The 20,587-nt window shown below is 41.1% G+C and overlaps 1 protein-coding gene across 2 annotated transcripts in view; it reads right to left on the bottom strand.

Annotated features, from left to right (window-relative positions):
• Positions 1 to 3,684: 3,684 nt before the first annotated feature.
• MAML2 (mastermind like transcriptional coactivator 2) overlaps positions 3,685 to 20,587 on the bottom strand; it is a 348,649-nt gene continuing 331,746 nt past the window's right edge. The window contains exons 3-5 of one of the 2 annotated variants that reach the window (XM_047070137.1): positions 16,627 to 16,830; positions 11,141 to 11,252; positions 3,685 to 7,245 (exon numbers count right to left, since the gene is read on the bottom strand). In XM_047070137.1, the coding sequence (XP_046926093.1) occupies positions 6,230 to 7,245; positions 11,141 to 11,252; positions 16,627 to 16,830 (1,332 nt within the window). In that variant the 3' untranslated portion in view covers positions 3,685 to 6,229. The remainder of the gene's footprint in view (positions 7,246 to 11,140; positions 11,253 to 16,626; positions 16,831 to 20,587) is intronic. The other variant, XM_047070138.1, reaches the window with a different exon arrangement.

The following is a 20,587-nucleotide window of genomic DNA, read 5'->3' as shown; positions in this document are numbered from 1 at the left end:
CTCTCTGACACTTGGACTATTTAAAGGACTTTTTTGTTTCCCTGACTAAAAACCAGTGCTACTTTTTGAAAAATTGAATTCTCCATCGTAGGTTAAAATTACTGCATGCCAAGTCAAACAGATGGGAATCGGAGCAGGAGATATGATTGGAACTTGAGAGCTCAAGTCTGCTTCCCTGGGCCCCTCCCCAGCACCAAATGTAATATACTCCCTGAGGAAGGGGTGATTATTCCCATTGTAAAATGCAGCTGGCATGCATCCTGAGGAAAGAGGGGAGTTTTTAATGCTTCTCTCCCCTGGGTCATTTGAAAGCCCAGAGACAAAATAGTCTTTATTCTTCTGGTTCAGAAGGATGTGATCTATACATGTTAGTTTCTCTTCCAAACAGTTCTCATTATTACCATTATCTTTTTCAGTCTCCACTTGGATATGTTGGGAATAGATAAGCATCTTTGGGGCTTAGATTTCTGGTTCATCTTGACCTGGCAGAAAAGAGTTTGCCTCACCTAGGTGTGATGGAATAGGGGGTGATACAGTAAGTAGGTGAGATTTGGATTGCCTCCTTATGGGGAGGAAGTGAGTGCTTGGGTTGTGACATTTTGAAATTGAAAAGAAGGGAAAAACAGTGTGTGTGGAAATAGAACAGCCAGAAAGGGATAGTAGAGATTCATGGTTTTATTTTATACCTCTCTCTCTCTCAATCTCTCTCCCTCTACTCCCACTCTCCCCCTTTCTTTCTTCTTTTCCTTCTTTCTTTGTATCGTTCCCCCCCCCCCCAACAATAGCAACCTGATTTTCTTTGGGGAAATCACCTCTTTCCCACTCATAGTTTGTATGGTTTGGTGGTATTAACACTAACTCTGCCTCCAGAGATAGGCATCAGATCCAGGCCTGGCCAATTAGAACACCAAATCTCTCTGGCCAAATTAAAGCTTGTGAGATGTAAAGCTCGATTTTTTGAAAGAAAAGTTTTCATATGGTTGATGCTGGACTTGGGAGTCGTGAGGATAGAAGTCTGGAGCTTCTAGCAACCATCTTGCCACCAAGAGAGACAGACCTGCCTGAGAATGTAGTCAAGGCACAAGAAAGCAAAGGTAAGAAACAGAAAAGAACTGGGGCACCTGGGTGGCTCAGTTGGTAAAAGGTCCGACTCTGGCTCAGGTCACGATTTCGCAATTTGTAGGTTTGAGCCCCGCATCGGGCTTTGTGCTGACAGCTCAGAGCCTGGAGCCTGTTTGCATTCTGTGTCTCCCTCTGCCCCTCCCCTGCTTGTGCTCTCTCCCTCTCTCAAAAATAAACATAAAGAAAAAAAAAAAAGAAACAGAAAAGAACCAGTTCTTGATGCCACGATTGACCTGTGGGATTCAGCTGTGCCTAAACCCAGACCTACCTTGTAAACTTTTCAGTTATGTCAACCAGTGAATTCCTTTCTCTAAGTCCATTTGACATGTATTCTTTTCTTCTTTCTTTTTTCCTTCCTCCTTCACTCCTTTTTGCCGAAAGAACCTTAAATATCATAAAAGCATCTTTATGCTCATGCATATTCTGGAGCTAAAGATAACTTCAATTTGGTTAAAAGAGAACTTAAAATGCTATTTATGTAAACAAACAAAAGCCCTCTTTTATCATTACTGCATGCAAAGCAGTGACGACAGCATTTGGTTTTAATGTTTTGTTCATTCGTTTGTTTTTTGAGAGAAAGAGAGAGTGAGTGAGAGAGAGAGACAGAGTGAGAGAAAATGAGTGGGGAAGGGGCAGAGAGAGAAGCAGAGAGAGAATCCCAGGCAGGCTTTACATTCAGCATGGCGCCCGAGGGATTCGATCCCACAACTGTGGGATCATGACCTGAGCCAAAAACAAGAGTCAGGCACTTAACTGAGCCACCCAGGTGCCCCCAGTATTTGGTTTTAAAAATCTAAAGTCAGTGTGTTTTGTTAATTCTCATGATATGATATTTTAGTTTTATGCTATTGCCGCCAATGGAGTTGATACTAGGGAACTGACTTCCTCTATGATAGCAATGTAGGAAGTATATTTAAAAGATGTTACACTATCATTTAAACTCATTAAACTTCCTGAGTTTAATGAAGATGTAGGTGATCTTCAGGGACCTACATCATCTACATTGCCCGTTTGTTGACAGCCTACTTCTGGCTTCCTGTGATGAAATCTCTTTTTCATATGACAATATTAAAGGAGGTTGCTGCTCTGTTAAGTAAAGTTGACTGATAACCTGAAGATTTTCAAAAGGTTGAACAGCGATTTCTTTAGTTTAAAAATAATGCTCTTTGAAGGTTTTGGGGGTTAATTTTCCACTTAGCTTTGGAAAAAAATCAATCAGAGGTTTCTAGTTGAAAAGGAATAAAGAGCTATTTCAACCCCACACTCTCCTTTTCTGGGTGAGAAAACACAGTCACAGAGCTATAAAATGGAAATAGAAGATAAAATGTTTAAGAATTTAATTTACCAGGTGCCTGGGTAGCTCGATTGAGTGACCAACTCCTGATTTCAGCTCAGGTCACGATCTCAGGATCATGGGATCAAGCCCCACATTGGGCTCTTCACTGAGCCTGGAGCCTGCTTAAGATTCTCTTTCTCCCTCCCTCTGCCCATCTCCCTCCCCCACTTGCATTTGCTCTCTCTAAAATAAATAAATAAATACATTAATAATTAATGAAGACTTTGAACTGCCTTTAGCAATTGCAGCCAGGGAAAAAGCAGAGCTCCTGATTTTTTCACTCTCGCATCTCCTCTCCTTGGGTCTACTTCCATAGGTACCTACTAGGATTCATAGGTAATTCTAGAATTATACCTTTCTTTCTCTTAATTTGTGTATTTTATTTTTTTTAATTGATGTCAATTTTATCTGTTTACTATTGAACTTTCCAGAGTCATTTGACAGGGACTATATAAAATGTCAATTTTATTATTCCTCCATTAATAACACTAATGAAAAAGATAGTATCTCACATCTTTCTGGCAGAGGGGAAATGGACAATGGAACCCCAGCAACATACTTCCACAGGGGAGCAAGAACATTCGGTGAGAAGGGTTCTCATTGCCTCCACCCATCTTTTTGTTAACCTCTTTGACTCTCAAGAGGGAATGTGTAAATATGTTCAGCGAGGCTGTGTTTACCTGGCCTTGCGTTTGCTCAGACTGGTCTGAAAAATGCCCAAAGGCCCACCATGCCTGATAATTAGGGACTGTTTCTTTAGTATTGAGTAGTCCTGTGCATATAGGATCTTAATACAAACTTTCTAAGTGAACTAAAGAACATTGAAAGGACACAAGACAGTATTTCACTAGTATGAGAAGCTTCCCAGAGAATAAATCTGCCCATCACTATTAATAGTTCTCAGAACTTTCTGTGATACGGCAATATTGCTGGTGACTGAAAGTATGATTTCATACAAGAGAACGACTTCTGAATTTTTTAAAACTATTTTTTAACACATGAAATTACACACAATACAAAGTACTTGTTTTACAAGTTGAAGTCTTTACAGTTATGGGTACAGTTACAGTAATGCAAGTAGTATTAATGCATTCACTTAGAGCAGAGTTATTTATCTTCATTGGGCTTAACACAAAGCCAAGAATGAATTATTTGCTTAAATTGCTTTCTAGTCTTTGAATAAAAAAAAAAAAAAGGAAAATGCCTTCTACCTCCTGTATAATATGTCAGAATGATAAACAATGCCAACAATTGAGTAGTCTGGTATTTGTATAAATGGGAGATTGTATTCCAATAGCTTTTAAGTTGTAAATCTTAAAGTTTTGGCTACAGTATGTCTATCACATTGTCATTATCTCAGCTCTCCGGAAAATTACGTCATCTTTGGTAATAGGCTGCCAAAAAACAGAAACTATGGACTACACCATTTTTTTTTTCCAAAGAATCCTGTATTTTAATGAATAGCTGAATAAATAGACATTAATTATGAAATTCACATTAAGATAGAAGAAGATCCAAACATTCTGATTGCTTTATCTCTTAAATTTGATAGCTACTACAAAACATACTATTTATGTTAGGGTAAAAATAAGCTGAATCACAGGAGTGTACCTGGGACGTGCTGGCAGATATATACAGCAACAGGGAGGAGTCATAAAATAAAAGTGTTTATATGTACATATTTTTTTCCTTTTTTTTTTTGCATGGAGAAACACTGTTTCATAAAATGGGAAAACACACAGTAGATCACATGCAGCAAGAACCAATACAATGTGCACAGCAGTATAACCAAATAAGACACAAGAACTATGGGTTTAAAAAAGAATTTGGGAGCAGGGAAAGAAAAGAAAAAATTGAAACCTGGAATGCTTTCTTATGAAGGTTTCAGAATATAACTTTGTCTAAACAAGCCTCTTGATAGTTTTTCAAAAGTTCTCACTTGACCTCTTATGGTTTAAGTGTAGAGCTAAAAATAAACCATCATATTATACAAAACTTTGTATATTAGCATACAAAAGGTAACAATTTACTTTTTGTATAAAATATAACCTTTTGATAGTATATTTATTTCACATATGTATAAATATAACCCAAAGAATATGTTTTAAGTATTTCTACCAAAATATTCTTTACAAAAGTTTACAAAACAAGTAATTTATTCATATTTACAACCCAGCACAGAAGAGATTCTGGGCCAGGGATGTTGGTATTGTGTAAAAGAAAGAGAGTGCGTCTAGACATTTTAAAGATTGAGAGAGGGCTTTGCGGAACTTTCAAAATATGATCTTTTTAGGACAGATATTTAAAGACTTAGTTGTGAAACAACTTCAGTTAAATTACATTTGATGATTGAATATGTGGATGTATAACTAAAAAGGCTGACGATAACCTATGTTCTTCTGTAATGAGGAAAATAATAGCAATATTTTTCATCTGATCCGAATCAGCACACATCCTCCTGATTTTACAGCTGGTCTGTGTGTGGGCACTGAGGTTACATGACTCAACCAAACTTCTTTCTTTGATACAGTGCTCAGCCCTGAGGGAGAAGGCTTAGAGATGAAGGGTCCATCTAGCATGTGGTAAAGACACATCACATCAGGGAGCAAAGAATGTACGGATTGCTACATTCTATTTAGCTCTTTACCCAAACAATATGCCCAAATCAGGACAGATTGTTTTCTCTCTCAATTATGCTTTCCTTCAAACCCTATGAAATAGATTGTACCCATCCATCCCCACCATTTCTTGTCCTGACCTTCTGTGTCTTATCTCCAATCAAAACAAGGTACTTTCTTATCTCAGTTTGCTTACAAATCTGTCTCTGGTCATCAACATAAGCAGGGAAGACAAGGCTCAATTTCACTCAGCGAGGTAACTAACCAGTAGGCATCATCACAATAGGTAACACCCCAGGTCATTGGGGGCTAAATAAATCTCCTTTATAGCGTTGTCCAATGGGATGTTTTCTTTTTTAAATAGTGAAATCTGATGCCGACAGGGATGCACTAATATTTCAGTATGATTAGGAGAGGTTGTGGTTGTATCTAAGACTTGGAAATGCATTCAGAAATTGGTTGTGGAAGCCCAGATAAAGTTGGATAGCCCTGCAATCTTGTTTCATCACTCAACACAGCGTGTTGCTGAAGTATAGCATATGTAGGAATATTGACAAAGTGAGAGGTGAACCTGGGGAAGAAATTCTATAATCCACTGGCCGCTCTCTAGTTTCTCTGGCTTTTCTCTACTTAGGACACTGGTGACTCCAAACAAACCTATAACATTTCCATCTGCCCTGGAAGTCTTAGGGAAACTAAATGAAAAGACAGAGTGGAAAGATTCAATCACACTTCCATCTATCTATTCGAGCAAATTAAGGAATTTGTTGCTTGCTGCTTGGAACTAGTACCTCCGTGTGACATGGGGTTTAATGAGCTACAAGGTCTATTACTTTTCTTTCAGGGAGGAAAGGAGCTTGGAAAGCCTATTTTACACAACTAATTACACATCAACATCACAGTTCTGTTTGGGCAAACTGGATACTCTGTCCTGGAGTTTAGACAGGGAAAAGTGATCCCAATATTTTACTTTCAGGGTTGAGATTTAAAACAAGCGTTTGAACCGAGCACTACAGTTACTTTCTGCTTCCATTTTTAAGCCAAGGTGTCTTCATATCATCCAACTAAAAGTCAAGAGTTTGGCCTTGACAGAGTCCTCGTAAAATACTGCCTTTTAGTGCTTAGAGTATATTAATCGTCCCTCTCTTCTCCTTTAGGAGTTGTTCCCCAGAATTTCATCCAGATTGATGTCTTTCATCCAGTCGTCGTTACCGGGCTCTGTCTTCAATAAGGAATCAATGAAATCAGCATCACTGTTCAGGGCAGGGCCCATGTTATCAGTCTGTTGGTTGAGAAAGTCAAAAGCTAAGTCACTGCCATGGTCAGTTCCTTGAAAAGCCCTGGAGCTTTGGTTGGGTGAAGGAAAGTTGCCTGGTGTCATAGATGGTGTCTGGCTTATGCCTGTCCTCGGCTGGCTCAACCCTGTTCCCGACTGGTTCAAATTAGGCAAGATCTGTGTGCTTAGCTGATTGGGTCTGAGATTCAGACTTCTGACTGGACCCATGGTTTGTCCATTTAATGTTTGGTTCATTTGGTTCATGGGTCTCATTTGCACTGCTGGTGTTAACTGGTTAGGAGGGGCCGCTGCCCTCTGGGAAAACTGCTGGCTGCCGACTGCCTGCTGCAGTGACTGGTTTGGAGTGTAGGCTGCAGGTGCACCTGTGGGGAAGCGGACTGCCGTGGACTTCAGGGCTTCCTGTTGTTTGGTTGTCGTGTCTTGAGAGGCCCAGTTTGGTGCGGTTGTGCTGGATGTGATCATAACATTTGATGTTCTCTGTGCGGGCATGCTTGCCATGCTATGGGTTAAATTTGGTCTCAGTTGTTGCGAATTGCTGACAGGTCCAGCTCCAAAAGTAGCCACGTTGTTATTATTACTTGCCCCTAAGGCCGGTGGCCGTGGCATTAGAGGGTTGTTTTGATTTGCTATCAGTTGGTTTGGGTTTCTCTGTTGGGTCAACTGATTTATTCCTGAAGTGACGTTGTATGTGCCAGGTTGACTGCAAGGCAGATTTCCATACATCCCCATATTCTGAACTGCTGTGGGTAACGACGGCATTCTTGTCCCATGGGAAGTAGACAGGAGGCTGGAATTTGGAGTCAAAATGGTATGCGTCGAAACTGGGTTTGCCAAAGCCTGGTTAGAGTTTAAAGTCACTGCTGATGAGCCACCTGAGAAAAAGAAGACAGTTATATTAGTTTATAACCATAGGTTATCTCCTCTATTATAGCAATTTGCAATAACTTATCAACTCTGAAACTGTTTTCAGGTGAAGGGACAAATAAAGAGAAATAATCATCACAGGTATTATATAAAAGAAGTGAGACAGTTTGCAAAGGAAGTATCACTTAGGTCATCCCTTGGTCAAGAGTTTATATATTCTAGAAAAAAAAGGCTACACTAAAATGGCTCTGGTTTTTAGATTTTACTTTATTCCTCTTCTGGAGTCTTTGAGAAGAGGTGATAGTCGATCTTTCTTTCATTCGGAATTGGCTTTACTCTGTTCTGAGACCAGACTACAACTGTGATTAACCAGCTGTTATGAAATCCATGCCTCTGGTTACCTCAGGTCCAAATAAGAAAGTGTGGATGAATCCCATATGTGGCTACTAGATTAATATTCCAAACCTGTGGCCTTGAAAATCATGTCCAGTTATCCATCTGCATTATCCCCACTCAAGAAGCTTCCATGAGTGGCCCCCAAGTGTCCAAAGGGTAAATTCCCATCTATTTAAACATCTGGAATTCAAGGTATTCCGTGCTTCGCTGATTATCTCCATGTGGAAAGCCCTCTGCTCCAGGAGGTATAGTTACTATTGCACTGTTATCCACGTACGTTGAGCTACCTTTGCTCATGCTATTTCCCCCTCCTATGATGCCCTTCTTAACTTGCTGAGCCTTACTTTTTCTTCAAGGCTCAGGCCAAGGTCTAAGCTCCTTCATTAAGTTTTCCCGGATATTCTAGCCTGCTTTTTCCAGAAGGATTTGCTCTTTGAAGTTTTCATTCAGCACTTAGTTAGCCCTCGTCTTAGGAAATCCATAGAACCCCAAAGTAGAACCATCAATCATAGGCTGTCGAATAGTGAGCTTCCACATATCCGAGAGTGATTAGTCAACACATTAAAATCTTCCTGACTTGGGGAGGTTGAAGTCATCTTGGGAAAACATCTTGGGAAGCAAAACTGGTATGCCAAAAAGTTGAAAATAAGTGCCTTGTAAGATGATAAGTTCCACGGGGAAAAACATTTTCACCTGTTTTGTTCACTGTCATATTCTCTAAGCCTAGTGGATGGCGCAAAGTCAGTATTCAGTTGGTATTGAATGAATGAGTTAATGAGAGATTGAAGTACATGTGTAACTTGGAGAAAGATACTCTTTTAAAGTACTCTCCCTGCAGAGATGCAGGGAGACTCAGAGAATCAGAAATACTAATAAACAAGAATTAGACACATATACAAATCTCAGAACAGGAGTGTATGAAGAGAGCATGGCTGTAGTTGTAGCCCCAGGGTACCCTGACTGCTTGGGGATAGCTAGCATGGCACACGGCTGGATAGACTGAAGTCCTTGCTATTTGTTTTAAAATATGTCTCCACTAGACTACATACCCCTTGAAGGCAGATCAGTCTCTTTTATCTCCTTGTATGTCCAGACTGAGCACAGAGCCCTGCACTGGTAGGGCAGTGAGAGTTTGATAAAGAGGGAGCACAGTCAGGTATGAGATGCTTGAGCAGCAAAGAGTTCACAGCACAGACAGCTGATGAGGGTAAGCAACATCCTGTTGGGTCTAAAGGTTTCATGACAAGTGGAGTGACACTATGAAAGTGCTATGGAAAAAAATTTAAAGATTTTAAAAATCATTCCCTCTAGTGTTCTCTATTTTGAAAATATGCCCTGAGAAGATTTATGAGGAGGGCAATATTTTTCAAGCACCAGAATTGGGAGAATTTCCATAAAGATCACAAAATATCAATCACAGTTAATATTTAGAAGCTCCTAATATGTGGTTAAAATTGTTCCATGTGATTTTCATACATAACTGCTTATATTAACATCTGGGCAAGGTAATTCTTACTGTACTGAGATTAAAATAAAAAACGATAAAAGAGTTTGTGTTGTGCTCGTTGTTTATTTCATTCTCAGAAGTCATGGGAAGTTCAATGCTCTAGAGCAATGGTTCTTAACCATTTAGGGGTCAGTAACTGGATGCCCAAGATCCTTCCCTTGGGAAAATGCCCTGTGAAAGTGATCTGCGGGTGCCTACCAAGTATCCAGCCTCCCTGTATCCCTTAGAAAAACAGACCCTTGATTTTTCAGCAATGTGCCCAGCTGAAAAGCCACATTTTCCAAATTTCCTTGGTGATGGAGGGATCCAGATGAATAAATTCTGACTAAAGGTAGAAGTTACTAGGTGAGAGCCCAAGAAGCCTATTTTAAAAAGAGAATCTGACTCATTTGGGAGGCCATTTTACCTTTTCCCTCCTTTTATCTTTCTTTTTGGAATATGGATCTGAAGGATGGCAGTGTGGTGGCCTAAAGGCCATCCTTAGGAGGGAGGCTACATGTTAAAGAAGGTGGAACAGAAAGACAAAAGAAACCTGGATCCCTGACAACATGGTACAGCCACCATGAAACCACCATCCTTGAGATTCTTTTATATGAATGGGAAAAGTCCAAACATGCATCTTGAATTTTTCAGAATATTTCAAAGGGCTCCTAGCTTCCCCGTGACCACGGATAAGCCATTATCACTGAGAAGCCATGTTCCAAATGAACCTCCATCTTGTCTTTCAACTACCTTGAAGACAGAATCAAATAGAGAATCCAGTCTGGGGCCTGAGACAAAGTAATCTTAGAGAGTGGATTGCATATATCTCATTCCAAATTTTAGTGGTGAAAGACAGTCTGGTACATTTAAAGAGCTTAAATACATTAGCTCTTAATACATTAGCTCTTAATACATTAGCTCTATTAAATACATTTAATAACAATATAGTTATTACCATGCATAACAGGACCAGAAAATATTTTTTAAAAGCAGGAATATTCATGGCACCTCCTTTAGATAATCTTCTGCATGCCTTCCTGGATAGATGAAGGTAACAGGCAAAATAGAGAGAACTTGGAAAAATTGAGGACAAGCTTAATTTACATGAGAAAGTGCAGAGTTCTGGGCAGATGGGACTTGAATCCATTCTAAATAGGAGAAGGCAGGAACAGTCTGGGTTAGGTCTAGGAGAGGTTCTTTTAGAGTTTGGAGAGGGAGCAGAGAGATTTTAGCGGTAGTGCCCACCACTTATGTTACATGGAGCAAAATTAGGAAGTTTTACTTTGTATCCTAAATGCGGTCCACCTTTGTTTGTTTGTTTGTTTGTTTGTTTTTGCGAGACTTCATGAGTCCTCATTTGCTTTTCAATTATGTCTTGGTGGCAGGACTATTTGTTCCAGAGAGATGAGTCCAGAAGCGGAGACAAGAAGATTGGACTTTATGCAAGTCCCAAGAGGGAGAAATGTCTGCTTCCCTTACATGATCTGGGTCCAGATATTTGCTGGGAGCAGAATGGTTGAACACAGCGGTTAGGAAATAGTTAAGCTCTTTTGAACTCTAAGGGGTACTCTGGAGGGCAGTGAACTAGGTGAGTGCAGGACGAGAATCATCAAGAACTGATGGAAAGACAAAAAAAGTACCCAGTTTGGTCTTGATCTGAGAGTTAAATGGAATCTAATGAAGGATTCTAAGAAAGATGTTATATTTCAATATGAGGTGGGAAGAGGAGGAAACATCAAAATGGAACAAGTTTCTTTCTTCTGCAGTTAATGATTTTCACCGATTTTTTTTCCCAACGTTTTTATTTATTTTTGTGACAGAGAGAGACAGAGCATGAACGGGGGAGGGGCAGAGAGAGGGAGACACAGAATCGGAAACAGGCTCCAGGCTCCAAGCCATCAGCCCAGAGCCTGACGCGGGGCTTGAACTCACGGACCGCGAGATCGTGACCTGGCTGAAGTCGGACGCTTAACGGACTGCGCCACCCAGGCGCCCCACCGATTTTTAAGAACACTCACCAGAATACTGGGCAGTTGGCTGCATGCTGCCTGCGTTTCTTCTTTGGTCTTTATAATCTGGGGGTGGCCTTGTCAAATGTCTATTGATTTGATCCTGTGGAGAAATTTTCTCCTTGAAAACAAACACAAGCGAAAACATATTAAGTCGCATGCTTACTTTCCCACTTGCAAACATTCACAGACTGTTGATTCAAAAAAGTAAGACTATAAGAACAATTTTGCCATCATAGCTATGCATCACAGACCATATTTAGTAGGTCTTAATTCAGAGACAAGTCTTCTCAGTTTCAATAAATTTCCTGCAGGGCAGTATAACTTCTACTTCTCCTTAACATTCACTGTGTGTTTTGAGTCTAGGAACTAATCTCATTTTCTTTATTTTGCAATTAGATTTCAGTGAAAATTAAATTCCTGTGCTTCTTGAGAGGGTGTTTCTGGTTTCATTTTGTAGCACGTCTGATATGCTATGGTACCTATTATTTAATTCTGGTCCCACAGGGTGTAGAAAGCCTATAGGAGTAGGATTGCCAGAGAAAATACAGGACACTTGGGAATGCTATATTTTTATTTGCTAAATCTGGAGATGCCGGGAGATAACTATCAGGTACTGGTAGGGACACTATAAGCACATTACCTCATTCCCCGCCCCCCCAAAAAAAAACAACCCTTGAAGATAGGTGTGATTATTCCCACTTAATAAATGAAGAAATAGAAGCTTCCATAGGTCATGTAACTTGACAAAGATCACAGAATGGGAGAACAGAAATCGAATCCTGGGTCAAAGACTCGGACTCTTTTCCTGCCACACAATACAATACTTGCTTCTCTGTTTCTCTGTGTCCCATTCTCTCAAAGCACAGAATTTTCCCAGGCCCCTTTCTTTTCTTCCCTCTGGAATCAGTCACCATTAGCTCTTAATGATAGGTGAGTTTGGGAGCTAAAAGAGGAAGTAGGCACATTCTTTCTATATTATCAATGCCTTTAGCCAAAGACCGCCAGGAACACACCTACTGGGTTTATTTCTCCTTGCAGTGAGGGAGAATGCACATCATGGGGGTCCAAGTGGTGTCTTGGTACTAGTATGTTAGAAAGAAGCTATTATAGGATTTGGGCTTTGCTTGGGTGATTTAGGGAGGGTCTAAGGAAGCAAGGATTTGTTCTAGATTGTAAGCTGTCAGAAAGGGAGGTTGATTCCATCATTGAGCAAAGAAGTGGCCATCACTCATTTAGCAAAAGGTAGGTTGGTATTTTTGTGGGTTTCTCAATGGCCTTGTGTCTATAGTAAGACAAAGTTATGAAGTGGCCTATTTTGTCTTGTTTTATCGTGGTCTCAGAATAACCCCATCTAAGGTTAGTTTTCTATAAGATTGTTTATGTCTTTAATGGCCTGGCTGTGAGTGTCATATCAGTTCTTTTCTTTCTCATCATGGATCAGGAAGTTTTTAGAATTGCTTTACTGCAACTTTGTATGAACCCCAAAGCAACTTCCATTTTCAAAGATAAGCACAACCAGCATAGGTGGACAGAACAATATCATTATAGAAAAGTCAATAAATAGAAAAGAAAACCTTGTAAAGGTAGACAGATAAATTAGATGGAAGCCAAATGTGAGCTGGCTAACTTCGATCCCACTTAACCATGTATTTCTCAGTTTCCCATCAAATTCCAAACCTTCCAAGTAGAACAAATCTACTATAAAGGAAAAAAAATAGCCTTAAAACAACAACAAATTAAGTTCAAATTCTTGTTTCTAAGAAAAAAACTTGAAAGACTCACAGGGTTTTTGGGCATCAAGTAATTCGTATAAAACACAATTTTGATGAGCTAAGTGTAAATGAATCAGAAACATATGGATTACATTTCTTTTAAATATGGGTTTACAAATTAAGGGAAAAAGTGGTTGGTGAAACTCTTTATGGTTTTTCCCAAACCCTAAATGTTTAAGAAACAGCTTGAGATGTTCCATGAACCCAAATGTGGTGATGTTCAACCATTCTTGTTATAAACTATTGTGCAAGCTGACAGTTTTGATTTTTTTGCCAAGCATGAGACTTTCTGAATTCTTCTCTTTTTCAAAAGCATCTATCATTTGTTTTCTTATGGAATTAGGTGTTTCTGCTGTTTAAGTTGAAGAAAACAGGATTTGCACATTCACGCACATGTTTGCATGTGTGTATGTGAAAGAAGGAGAGAGAGAGACAGGGAAAGAATCAGGCTCTCGGTTCCCCATGAAAGACTAGATCTCACATCTGGACTTATTTTTATGTGTATTCAACCTACTTACTGACTTTTTTTTGCACGGGAGCAATTAGGTTGTTCAAAGGGTTAATAATACATCTCTGGAAGCTTGAGTTACTTAAACTACTTGTTCACAAATGAGTTAGACTTAATGGCCTTGTGTATGGACTATCATGGAACTGTCATTTTGTCTGTCACTTCCTGCTGAGGAGTAGCAAAGACCAGCCTCCAGAACAGAATGCAGACTGTTCCCATGCCCATTCCGTGCAAAAGGAGCACGTTCCCATTCTGTGTAAGTGTAAACTCATAGGTCATCCCCGAGATTACTTCTGTGCAACATGAAATGTAACTTATCCACTCATATCTCATGGACATGGACCCTATAACTCAACCCAATAACTTGGACCTAAAAACCTACCAAAGAAATAAATGCTGTTGCACTCATCTGTCCTGCTTTGGTACTGTCATCTCAAAAATGTGAAATGCAGATAATGCTACGACCTCCCTCGTACTCTGGTTATAAGGATTAATCCTCTACTTCTGTAAAAGCTCAGCATGGCGCCTGGCACACAGTAGGGACACAAACTGCACTGGTTATTGTGATGCCCATTGTGTTAAGTACTACTCATCTTTCCTCTTTGTTCTTCTTCATTGGTGGGAGAATAATGGAGAGTAAGGATAACACACATTCATGAGAAAATGTCTCAATTTAGGCGCCTTTCTGGCCTTGCCAACTGACGGGAAATGACTACAAAGCATATGCTAATGAAAAGCGGTATCAAAGACTATTTCTTCCTGGATATGCTAAAAAGCACAGGCACCGTCAATGGCATCCAAACAAAGAGAAATGTGAAAGGTTTATAAAAATCACAAAACCAACAGCTCATTGTCATTCATCTCTCACAGTTTATGCCGATGCCTTTTGCACCTGTCCCAGTGGTGATTCAACTGGAGTCCAATGAGAGGTAGGCCAGTGCCAGGACAAAACCCTCATGGTGTGTTCCCTTGCCTTTTAATCAGAGCTGAAAATCCAGAAATTCAAACTCTGCATGTTGTAATTCAACACATTAGTAGTACTGGTGGGAATAATGAAAAGTGTGCCCAGCGCGTCAGTCTTAGATTGTATGTTTTTCTCTTCCATAGCCCTTGTTTTCAAGCTATGTAGTTGATGAAGATCAAAAAAGGGAGAGAGTACATGGGACAGGTAGAGTTTTGAAAACTTCTAGAAGATTTATAGAATAAATTAGTTGTGTCACTTTGTGATCCAGTCAGTGTCACCCCTTCATCTTATACCTTAGGGCAATACTCAGGGTCACCTGTAAACTTAGTGCTCACTATTCCTTTTTTTTTTTTTTTTTTTTTTTTTTAATTTTTTTTTTTTCCAACGTTTATTTATTTTTAAGACAGAGAGAGACAGAGCATGAACGGGGGAGGGGCAGAGAGAGAGGGAGACACAGAATCGGAAACAGGCTCCAGGCTCCGAGCCATCAGCCCAGAGCCTGACACGGGGCTCGAACTCCCGGACCGCGAGATCGTGACCTGGCTGAAGTCGGACGCTTAACCGACTGCGCCACCCAGGCGCCCCAGTGCTCACTATTCCTTACTCATTCCTCACTACTTCTCACATGCTCTGGACTCCAGACTTTTTCCATTTGTCATTCCTTAAAAATAATAAATGATTATGTGATTATTTATAGTTTTCATTATGTATTAAATAGTTCATAATACAATCTTACAATCTCAAAGCCACCAACAAATATACACCGAGGCTGTACCTTTTGGTATCTGGCCCAAGCTCATGTTGGAATGGCGGACGCTACCTACTGTATTCATCAGAATTCTACAGTCCTTCAAAGTCAAAGTCAAAGTCAAATTTTGCATCTTCTCAGAGACTTTCTTTAATCTCTCCTGGCTGGATTTTACCTTTCTTCCATTACATTTTCCCTTACCCTGTTTATATTTTATTGTAAATCTGAGTCTAGTGCTCCCTTGTTTAAAGTCCTCTCCATTGCTTTTCAGACAGTGTAAATTCTGATGTATCAAGCTCTATCCTCTGGCCTCTCCTCTCTGGCCTCCTTGACTATTACTTGCTAATCTTTGTGCATATTCTATGCCTTACATCGAATGTGATATGTAGTATACATTATTGTCTCTGAGTCTTTGAATATGCTGATTCTTCTGTCTTGAATATTCTCCTTCTCCTTCCCCCATCTCCTATGTCAGCTTCAGATCTTCAGTAGACATATTTCCTCTCTGATGTACTTCCCACATCATAGCATTTAATCACATGCCCTACAATTGCCTATTTATTTGACATCCTGTGGGCTCTGAGCTCCTTAAGGACAAAGACAGGGTCTGTCTTGTTTATAGCTGTTTTCTGACTGAAATTTAGTTAATATTTACTGAATGAATTATAGTGCTTATCACGCCCTAGATTTCTGACTTTTACTACAAAGCTCCTTGAGCATAAATATTTTTTATTTGGTTTTTCACATTTTTGTAGACCTTGGCTCTATTAACCTGGAGATGGTTAACTTTGCCCTTTTTTTTCCTTCATTTAGCCAAATCATTTGAAGGGAGAGAATGAAGCTTGGAGACGGGGCTTGTTGTTCGGAGGTGGGAAAGGTTTGAACCAGTGCCTGAATGTATGTCTGAGGATACAGAAGGGACAGCAGATAAATAGTGAAGCAGGGTTAAAGCTTGGGCGATGCTTGGGAAATAACCACCTGCCCTTTCTTTAAGGCCACTTAGATATGGTGGAAGTTGGGAATATATCTTCCATTCTGAGATGCTTTATGTTGGAAGCCAAATCTTAAGGTCTGAAACTCCATGCTGGCTTTCACAACTGTTTTTGAAACGCTTCTATCTCTAAAATCAGTTGGGATTCCAGCTGATTCAAGTTCTGTCCACTACTTCTGCCCCTCAGGGCAGTAGCACAAGAATGATTCCTTTTGCCTGATTCAAATATCCACGGTGGTAGTTCTTAACATTCCTGGGCTGGGCAGGGCTAGTGAGGTGGGGTGCCCTGCATTTCAACTGTCCAGCAGCTGGTAAATCAAGTTTTGTTTTGTTTTTTTCCCCATAGCACTTTAACTTCTGTATAGAATTAGCCTCTCTTATAGCCAGGACACCCTTGTTGCTATCACCGAAGTAGGCACAGAGAAAAGGGCAGTAATAGAAATGGGCAACAACGAATTCCCTGTTAGGCCCATAGGTACGTGCAGGAAGAAATTAGGAGAAAGTTTTACCGCATCAACCAGCATCTGCTGCTGGAGGAGAAGTTGCTGTTTCTGCTCCATGATCTGCCTCTGTAGAGTCTGTTTCTTTCCCATCAATTGCTGATTCAACAGTGATTGCTGGGAGTTCATGTAACCACTTCCGGTGTTTGGATTTGAGCAGGGGTTGGGACTTGGACTGGGGCCTATGCTCTGGCCTACCACAGAGTGTTGATCCTAAAGAAGAGAAGGGGGGTGGGGGAAGCTACTGTGAATTAGAAGAAACAAAAATGTAGCACAAAGATCATAAGCTTAGCTTCCAAACATTTTTCATCTTGTTAAGATCAAACATGGTTAAATGGGTTGGGGATCAGAGAATTGCTTTCTAAATGCAAGAGAAATAAATGCATATTACAGCAACCAAAGCAGCAGGGTTAATGACATTAGGGCACTGGAAAAGCTCCCATACGACTCTAATGGTGGACGCTCCACATTCCAGAAGGCGTTTATGGAACCTCAAAGAAAACTACCATAAAAACATATGGCAAACCTCTCAATTGCTCAGGAACAAACACATCATAAAGTAACAAGTTCTTCCTTTTCCTTAAAGTTAGCACATATCATTGCTGATCCTGCAACGAAAATTATGTTTCAATTCATAGGTTCAAAACTTGAATAAACCATTTTGGTCAGAAGGGGCCCCACTCTTTGTGACAAGGCAGGAAGACCTGTGAGTTTCTGTTTTACAAACACTCCGAAGAGCATAGAAGGGACCTGCCCTTACAGAGACTTGTTAGTTTTGCTCCCTGGTAAGTAAGCCAGGAATTTCAGTGTATCAGTCAGTAAAAGAACACCCAACCAGCCGACAATGAGAAAGTATTAATTAAAAATTCAACATTGTATATTAGTAATATTGGGTATTGGTGAACTGCCATTCTAACTCAAGGTCTCTACCAATCTTTAGGCACTGACAAAGTCAGGGCCTTGCAGGGCAGAGAGCTAAACCTGGTCAAATGTTTTCATGAACTCCCAATGATGTGTTCAGGCTGAGCTGTATACTGGTGGAGTTACAAGGACTCTTCCCACCTTGAAGAATGTGTCCAAGTAAGGAGGAAATTACATGCTTACATGTAAAAATACAAGAAAGCACAGAATCGAGTCTTAGATATGGTACAAGAACTAAGTCAAAGGTCCTCACACTTTGATGGTATTCACTGGGGAAACAGATGCTCTGGCCTTGCTCCAGAAACTGTGAGGCTACAAATCAGGTACCTGGCCAGGTAATTCTAATACTCGTTGATCCAGGAAATGCTCTTTTAGGAACAGTGGATTATGAGAGCAATAAAACCCAACGTTCATTCTCCAACTGGGCTGTCGGAAGTTACGAGAGATGAGATTGAAAAGATAAAGCAACTCTCGTGATGCCCGATGAGTAGTCCACACACTCCATTTGTGGAAAGTGTCTTCCCTTTTACCTCCCTCTTTTTCTTTAGTTATCTACTGAACTAAAAACAAAAACAAAAGCCACCAGCCCACAGCCTGGGGATGTAGAGAACTTGGCCTCGCTTTAGTAATCCCTGGGGCTACAGAGCTTGCCCACCTCTTCAAAAGCAAAGCGATACGAAATAATCTTAAAGATGACCATGCACTGAGCCTTATTATAAGCCAGGCACTGTGCTGAGTGTGCTACGTGATTTATCTCATTGAATCCTCCCAAGGAAACAATGAGCAAGAGCTAGTTTTACGTCCCAGTTCTGCAGATGAGAAACCTGAGCTCAGAGATCACACAGCTTCGAGTAGTTGAGGAAGATTTGAAGCCAGGTGTGTCTGAGTCCGGAACTCTCTTTCTCAGTCACTATACCAATTGTCTTTCAGCTAAGATGAGCAGTGTTGAAGAAGAAGGTGCTTATACTTCAAAACTTTGCAAACCCACCTGTCCATGTAGCAAGTGTTTATTGAACACCCCCTGCACCCTCAATCAGGCACGTGGAAGGCAGTGTGTTGGACAGAAGGGCAGGGCTGTCAGGTCTGGGAGAGGAGCAGTCCTCCTCACCAGTTAACTAAAAATAAGGGGAGCCATCTCGGAGGTAGGCACATCCTCTGTGCAAAAAACCATCCTCTAACACGTCCGCACACAATGCCAGTCCTCTCAAAGTTAAACCCCTCTTGGCTCTTGGGGGAAAAAGTTCAACCCACGTGTCCTACAAGCCACTAGGGATGTGGGTCTGGAGACTAGCGCAGAGGGTCATTACCACAATGCTAGTAGATGAAGATCTGTGGGTTGAGGGCTCTCGGAGGGCAGGTGGAAAAGGAAGTATCTGGAGGACTGAGTGTTGAATCGTTGGCCCACCCACACTACTGAGAGGGAAGCAGAGCCCACGACAGGGAGAAAAAGGTGGGGTCAGAGAAAGATGACCAGAAGTGATTCCAGAGGAAATCAGGGTGAGAGAGAATATAGTGGAGACAGTGGTTGGCCCTCCACTCTCCACTGTCAACCAGAATCGAAATCATCTGCTCTTTTCTATAATAATGTGAAGTTTAGTGCAAGCTTTTGTGCTTAAAAAAAAAAACACCCGGTTGACAAACATGCATAGAAAAATTCAATGCATTTTTCTTCTCAGCCTTCTTTGCATGGCCACACAGTGCTCCAGATCATGAGCTCCGCAGATGAGCCTGCTGCGATTCATTTCCCCGTTCTGGCACTTATTAGCTGTGTGATCTGGGAGAAGTTAATTTGCCTCCACTAGCCTCAATTTCCTTGTCTGGAAAGTGGGCACAATAACAGTGCCCACTTCCTAGGGTCCCTGTGAGAATTAGAGGAAATAATACAAGGCCAATAATACCGACCACAGAGTCAGCACTTCATAAGCAGCAGCTGCTTATAATTGTTTGCATTATTTCAACACACGGGAGCAGTCATCTTGTTTGTTTGTTTGTTGTGAAGCAAGGAAGTCAGGCCTTGCAGATTGCAGGAAGTTGTTCTGCGTCGACCCTTCCAGAAATGCAGAGGTCAGCTACATCGTCGAGATGGAGCTATGGACAGACTCAGGGAACGACTTTTATCCTTCTACCTGGTGATGTCAGAAGAGGAACCGAGTGCTATTCTCCGATGGAAGGTCTTTTGGAGGGTGCTTCCTTCATCTGGGTTAGGGCCTTGGCCCGGGGCCCTGACACTTGGCTTTTCTCCGTGCTGGTTTTTATTTTTTACCGTCCAATTATTTATTAATAGTGCAGCCAATATACATGCACTAAGTACCGTGCCTTCATTTCTTCCATCATAAATTAGAAGTAATGACACTAACGGCAGAAAATGAAACCAGACGAAATTAGAACAGTCCGAGGCACTTAGGAGGTACTTTATTAAATTTAGTGATTAGTACTTTTCTTATTTACTTACTTATTGTTTTGTATAGGCCAGAGATGTTTTAGACACAATTATCTTTGTGATGGAGCTTGTGCCGTAAGCGTACTTGGATTGCGGATGCAGTGTGTTTAGCTCCCATCTTGGTTTAGTTTAGTTTAGCTTTTTTTTTTTTTTTTTTCATTTTGCAACTTGAACACTGATACCCAAAACATGAAAACGCGACAAAAGCAGGAAGGGCAAAGACAGCTTCGCCTTGCATGCCATCTTGGATGGGCAGGGAGAAGCTGCCTAGAGAGCTGTGTTAAGAGGGACTCTGTGGAGGCGCTCTGGCGTGGTGAGCTGTTCTGCCGCGGATCGTCAGCATCGTGGGATCCGGCAGAAGTTGGCACTCGCTCTCGCAGCATTTCTGGTCTGGATGGCGGAGCTGGTGCTGTCCCCATCATTGGTGCCACTCACTGCTGACGCCAGCTCTCCAAGCGCCTCCCCTGTTGGCACGGGTGCTATTCAGAAGGCACCGCTTGGATCTGGCTCAGGGATCGGCAAAACCTCGCTCCCTGTCCCAGGTCAGGGGCTCCCCCTGTATGTCGTCCTGGCTCCACCTTCCGATCAGAGCCTCCTCCCTGATGCTCT

Source organism: Lynx rufus, unplaced genomic scaffold (assembly GCF_022079265.1).
Source record: "Lynx rufus isolate CCGP_SWC_20201006 ecotype Redwood Valley unplaced genomic scaffold, mLynRuf1.p SCAF_9, whole genome shotgun sequence".
NCBI classification, from domain to species: Eukaryota; Metazoa; Chordata; class Mammalia; order Carnivora; family Felidae; genus Lynx; species Lynx rufus.
Note: the sequence above shows the minus strand (reverse complement) of the source record. Positions and strands in the feature narration are given on the sequence as shown.